The sequence below is a fragment of the Tupaia chinensis genome, unplaced genomic scaffold (assembly GCF_000334495.1).
Source record: "Tupaia chinensis unplaced genomic scaffold, TupChi_1.0 Scaffold000231_1, whole genome shotgun sequence".
Classification (NCBI taxonomy): domain Eukaryota; kingdom Metazoa; phylum Chordata; class Mammalia; order Scandentia; family Tupaiidae; genus Tupaia; species Tupaia belangeri.
Genome location: NW_006159706.1, coordinates 1700127 through 1706471, shown reverse-complemented (window position 1 = coordinate 1706471; position 6345 = coordinate 1700127). Strand labels below are relative to the sequence as shown.

Here is a 6345-nt window from a genome sequence, read left to right as displayed (position 1 = left end):
CTACCCCACTACACACAGACACACTTCTAATCCATTAGCAAATTATGTTGCATCTACTCTCAAAATATATACAGAATCGGGGCCAGCAAGTGGCATGGTGGACTCCCTGGACTCCCACAGGGCTGACCGCGGTTCAAGTCCCAGACCTGGCAGCTTGCTTTCTCACTTTCCCTTTCTCTTTCTCACACTCTGTCCATCTCTGGCCAAATTAAAATAAAATTAAATAAAGTTAAATAAAATAATTAGAAATATATATAACTAGAATCAAACTACTTCTCTCCATACTTCCACCACTACCATCACAGTCTATCATCATCTCTTTCCTGAATTATGGAAATAGTCTCCCAGTTTGTCTATTTCTGCACTTATCTCCATATAATCTGTTCTCAACACAACAGCCAAATGATCCTTTTCAAACATATATCAAGTCAGGTAACCCCATTCCCACTCACTCTTTTTTTTGGAGAGGTTTTGGGTACAGGGCGTGTGCGCTTGCCAGAGAGGCAGAGAGAGGGAGACATAGACAAAAAGCGAGAAATCACCCCCCCAGGGGGGATGACCACGCCGCAATCCCTTCTCCTCCATTCTCCTCTCAAGATCTTGGGCACGCATGCACTCACATGTGTCCGGCGTGAGTTTAAGCCACCGGGTCCGGGACTAGAACCGTGGTCGACTACATGGGAGTCCAGCGACATAGCCATTACACTAACTGCTGGTCCCACCACTCACATTCTCTATTCTCCTTCCTTGCTTTAAACTCCTCTTCAGTACTTATCACCATTTTACTTACAACATACTTTCCTTCTTTATCTGACTTATTGTCTATCCCCACTAACATTTAACAAACCCCATGAAGACAAGTTTTTTCACTAGAGCAGTGCCTGGCAGATAGCAGGTGTTCAATAAATGTACTAAGCAGCCAGCCAGGTGGCATAGCATTAAAGGAACTAGATCCCACAGAGCTAACTGCACAGTTAAGAGTCCTGGACCCAGCGGCTTGAAAAATATGCTAGATGTGTGTGCATACATGTCCAAAGTCCTGAGAGGAGAATGCAGGAGAAGCGATTATGATGTGGTCATCCCCCCATACCCCACCCCCGGGGAGTGATTTCTCGCTTTCTTTCTTTCTTACTTTCTCTGGTAAGTGCATGAACCCTACAGCAAACTTAAAAAAAAAAAAAGAAAAAAAGTGTATAAAAGGATGAACTTATTGATAAGAAGTGGCCATCAGAGAACTGCCTAAGATTATCTTGTATACTACTAGGGAGTGATATATAAGCCACCTTGAAGGAGCCTGGCCTACAGAACAAAATTCCAAGTGCCTTGGCTCACCATGATCTAACCCTAAACTTCTTTTCCAGTCTCAGTTCTACTGCCCAGACATAGCTCATGTAACCCTCCCTGGCTGCCTGCTCACCCACCTATCCTTCAAAAATGAGATACAATGCAACCTCTTGAGTCAGCCTGATATGCTCCCCTCCACACATACACACACACACACACACACAACCCCAGAGTAGCATCTCCCTCCCAGGAAACTTCCTTTGACATTACTTGACACTCTATCCATTAAGAATCACTCTTCTGGGGGCCAGCAGGTGGCATGGTGGTTAAGGGAGCTGGACTCCCACATGGTTGATTGTGGTTCAAGTCCCAGACCTGGTGGCTTGCTTTCTCACTTTCTCTCTCTCTCTCTCTCTCTCTCTCACTCTATCCCTTTCTGGTCAAATTAAAATAAATAAATAAATAAATGGATAAATAAAGTTAAATAAAATAATTTTTTTAAAAAATCACTCTTCTATAATAGAAGTCCTAGAAGGCAAGACCCACTTTCAACCCAGCCTTCTATCCACCTGGAGCCTTTAACGAATGTTTGCTGACTGATCCACACAGGCAGGCCACCTTACCCATGTCCCCCTCGAGCAGCAAACATCTCGTGGAAGGGGAACTGCCGGTGCAGGTCTTTCTCAATCACATCCAGCCACTTGGGGTCCCCAGGAGCCCGTTCCAGTTCCTGCAGTGGGACAACAGGGATTTATCTCAAGATCAGAGGGAGCTGACACCCCTCACACAGAAGGGTCATCCGGCCCCACATCCTGGAGCTGCACACACCTCAAACTTGCCCGAGTTCTGCTCCAATAGTTCTTTGCTGTTAGACAGGTACTGCCAGGCCTTGGCTCGGAGGGAGGAGGGAATCCCCTTCCGGCAACGCAGCTTCACCTAAGTCAGGGTGACAGGCAGGGGGACAGTTTCAGGACAGCATCCAAGCTTTCCCCAGCAGTCTGCAAGCTCCCTGGGACACATCCCACAGGCTTGACTGCCCTAGATCTGTCCTCCCTGGCCCTCTATGTTGAAAGGTACCCCTTGCCCCCCTCCACAGCCCAGGTACCACCTAACCCCAATATAGTCTAGAGGGCAACTATTATCAGCTTCCTAGGCTTTCCTGGAACATAAGCCCTTACCCCCAATCCTTGTGCATAGTTCTGCCCACCACTCAGCCCTCTCAAACCTTCTGGAAACGCCGTGACAGCCACTTATCCCAGTTACTGAACATCTCCAGCCACTTAAGCTCCCGCTGTCGAGCCACATCCACGGGAATGGAGCTCTCCCTGCAAGGTGGGGAGAGCATGAAAAAGGGTCAGTAGCAATAGTATAAAACCTGGATTGCTAGGGGAGCTGAGGTGAGCCATTTTCTCAGGGTCAAATGAGAAATTAGGTATTTTGTGAGCTATCAAACAAACATCAGGATGTCTGGACATTTGACTACCCAAGAGCCTAGTTCGCCACACTCAAAGGGCTTCTTTCTCTTCTGAAGGCTGTGCTCAAATCCCATTTCTAACACATCCAAATTTGGGAAAGGAGTACAGAATACCTAAAGGCCACCTTTTGCTTAAGATATGGATCCCAGTCATAGCTTTGTCACTTATTCATTGTGTGATCTTGGGCAAATCACATAATATTTCTGAGCCTCAATTTCCTCATTTGTAAGGTGGAAAGAGTAAATAATATCTACCTGAAGAGGTATGCTGAAATAACAGCAATTATTTTCCATAAAATAAAATACAGAACAGATGCACTTCTCCTTAGAAGCAACTGAGCTTCATCCTATCCAACTCTTCAGAGCCCTTGGGCCATTTGCAATGTCCTCGACCTCCTCCTCCCTGAAAGCACCCCAGATTCCCAGGCTAATGAAATTCTTCTTGCCCACTATTTGATCAGAGCTTCACACTCGAGGTATTCTATCAGTCTGAAAGTTACCTGTAGGAGCCAGTACCAGCAGGAAGGTAGAATGGAGGAAAGAGCTTGAATTTAGAGACCAGACAGACCTAAATTCGCATTCTAGTCTTGTCATTTAGGAATGGGGAGCTTAGAGTGCTGGCTGGTGGAGCAATAGTAAAACATGCTCTGTAAGACTGAACCACATGAGAAGGTTCTGGATTCTCATCTGGAGATCTCTCCCAAGGATGCTGTGTGCCCATCTAGGGCTGGCTGAAAATGGGAGTGAATAGCTGCATCAAGACCCTGTTGGGGGTGCTGTCTCTCTCTTGCTCATGGAAGGGAGAAATAAATAAACAACAAAAAAAGAGGATGGTAGTAGAGTCTTGGAAAGCGATAACCGAGTCTCTTCCTCGCTATAAAAAGGGACGCCACCACCGATAACAGAAAGTATGAGAGGACTATTGAGAAACTATATGTAAAAGACTGTTCAACAGAAGGGACTCATTAATGTTAGCTTCTTTTGTCCTAGCAGCTCTTTAAACAGAGAGAGACCATCTTATTCATCCTTGTCATAAATCAGTTCCACATTCTACTAAGAGCTGGGAAAAGTAAGATATGTGTCCTGGGGCTGGCAGGTGGTGTGGTAGTTGAGGGCACTGGACTCCCACATGGCCAACTGCGGTTCGAGTCCTGAACCTGGGGACTTGCTTTCTCACTTCCCTCTCTCTCACTCTTACTCTGACCCTCTCTGATCAAATTTAAATAATTAATTAAATAAAGTTAAATAAAATAATTCTTTAAAAAAAAAGATACCTTTCCTGACCTCAAGAAGGTCACAGCCTAGAAGGGAGATAACTACAATATGTTATAAGAAATGTAATGACATAAATGTACAGAAGAGGCAGCTAAATGGAGCAGGGGGCAATGACTATCAGGAAGGCTTCATGGAGAAGGAGACAACTGAAATAAACCATGAAGGATTAAGTAGAAATTAGCAGTCAAAAGAAGAGAAGATTATTCCTGGCAAGTGTGACATCCTGAATACAAAAGAGGGAGCAACTACAACTACTTCATTGGAAAAGTCATGATGTATTTTTCTTTTTTTATGCGAAAATGTGTCACAACTTTACCAATAACCGAACAGTTCATCAGGCCTATGGCACAAAATACATGGTGAGGGATAGTGGGAAAGAAGACCAGAGAGGGGGCCTGCAGGTGGTTAAGGGTGCTGGACTCCCATATGGCTGACCATGGTTCAAGTCGCAGACCTGGCAGCTTGCTTTCTCACTTTCCATTTCTCTCCCTCCCTCCCTCTCTAGTCAAAGTAAAATAAGTAAAATAAAGTTAAATAAAATAATTATTTGGGAGGGGGAAAAAAAAAAGACGAGACCAGCAGATCTGGATCACAAGGATTCCCTGAAGGTATTTAAGGTATTGTGTGCCAGTCAGTCTTGCATTAGAGGTAGAGTCCTCAGGCATGAAAGATGGATCCTAGGGACCAGCAGTTAGCGTAATGACTATGTACGCTGGACTCCCATGTAGTCGACAGCGGTTTGAGTCCCAGACCCGGTGGTTTAAACTCACACCAGGCATGTGTGCATGCGTCCCCAAGATCCTGAGAGGAGAATGGAGGAGAAGGGATTGTAGCATGGCCATTCCCCCGGGGGGTGATTTCTCGCTTTCTGTCTCTCTGTCTCTGTCTTTCTGGCAAGTGCTTGCGCCTTATAGCAAAAACCTCTCCCCCCCCAAAAAAAAAAAGATGGATCTTAGAGTCAAAGTCACAAAGAAATAGCAACAATACAGTGCCTGGCCCACAAGACGGACCCTCTAAAGTAAAATTCAAACCAAGTTTCTTAGGACAGACTGGTATTGAGGAACCACTAATCATACAAAGGCAGGTAATTTGAGGGAGACAATTCACTCAACTGCTCTAATTGTGTTCTTCATCTATAAACTGAGTACAACAATGTGTCCTCATGCATGGGAAAACCCAGGGTCAAACTTCCCCATGTAGGACCCAGAACACTAGCTCTCAATCAAAGGTTTTCTGATTTTTGTTGTCTTATAAACCCTGTTTGTGACACCCTCCCCCAGGGCTTCCCCCAACCCTTACATACACAGCCATGACTAAATCCTACTTATTCTTCACTATTCAAAACAGCCTCAACTGCATTCCCAACAGGGCAAAAGATCCCTTTCCACAGTGCTCACAAAACCTTCTGATGATCTTTAGGCTAAACCTAATGTATTATATTGAAACCAACTGTTTTTAAGTATCTCTCCCTCCAGATGATGAGCACCTTGAAATGTTTATTTTTTCCTTAGAATGCAGCATGGGCCTGGCACCTGGGAACTCGGGCATACTCCAGGCAGAACTGACCAGCAGGTTGAAGGGCCACAGGAACAAGGGCAGTATCCAGAGAGAGGGAAGGAAGAAGTCAAAGGCAATCACACCCCCACCTCAGGAGTGACTCAGGCCCTTGGAGGGAACTAGGAAAGAGTAAGCCTGCCTAGGGAAGATGAGGAAATGGGGAAGAGGCCTCCCCCACCCCTTTTCCTTCAGTGAAAACACATCAAGACTGCCCTCACTGTTTCACAGAGGGACTCTATCTTCAGGGTATCTCATCAACCAGGCTTCCCCACTTCACTATGCCTACATCCCTCCAGACTCTCTGCCCCTAAGGGACCAAAGTTCTCTACTGGAACACCTGGTCAACCAACCCTCCAGAATATCTGGTTTGTAACTGGAGTTTCACATCAAGGAGCTGAGATGACCCTAGGTACAATCTCATTCAGTCCTTCACATCTTAAAGGAGCAAACTGAGGCACAGAAATGGGGAACCCACTAGCTTAAGGGCACACAATATACTAAACACAAGGTCTAGAATTAAACCCAGATCTCTTGTTTCCTATCTGAAACCCTCACTGACACCGTCAATGCCACAGAACTTCAGGATGCTCGAGGCAGGAGAGCTCCCGCCAATCACCTGGATCCTCAGAGGAGGCTGGAATGTCAGAGTCTGGGCAAAGTATAGTTTGCCTCCCCCAACCTGTGTCTCCTAGGCAGTCCTACTGGTGCCCACTGGGTACTCACAGGCTGCCCGAGTACTGGCTGCCCCCAAGGAA

The 6345-nt window shown here is 45.8% G+C and overlaps 1 protein-coding gene across 1 annotated transcript in view; it reads right to left on the bottom strand.

The window, feature by feature from the left end:
- Nucleotides 1-6339, bottom strand: part of TBC1D10B (TBC1 domain family member 10B) — a gene marked incomplete at its 5' end in the record, with an annotated part of 12694 nt that extends 6355 nt beyond the window's left edge. The window contains 4 exons of the mRNA XM_006148168.1: nucleotides 1908-2014; nucleotides 2113-2220; nucleotides 2510-2609; nucleotides 6314-6339. Of these exons, the coding sequence (XP_006148230.3) occupies nucleotides 1908-2014; nucleotides 2113-2220; nucleotides 2510-2609; nucleotides 6314-6339 (341 nt within the window). The remainder of the gene's footprint in view (nucleotides 1-1907; nucleotides 2015-2112; nucleotides 2221-2509; nucleotides 2610-6313) is intronic.
- Between the last annotated feature and the right edge of the window lie 6 nt (nucleotides 6340-6345).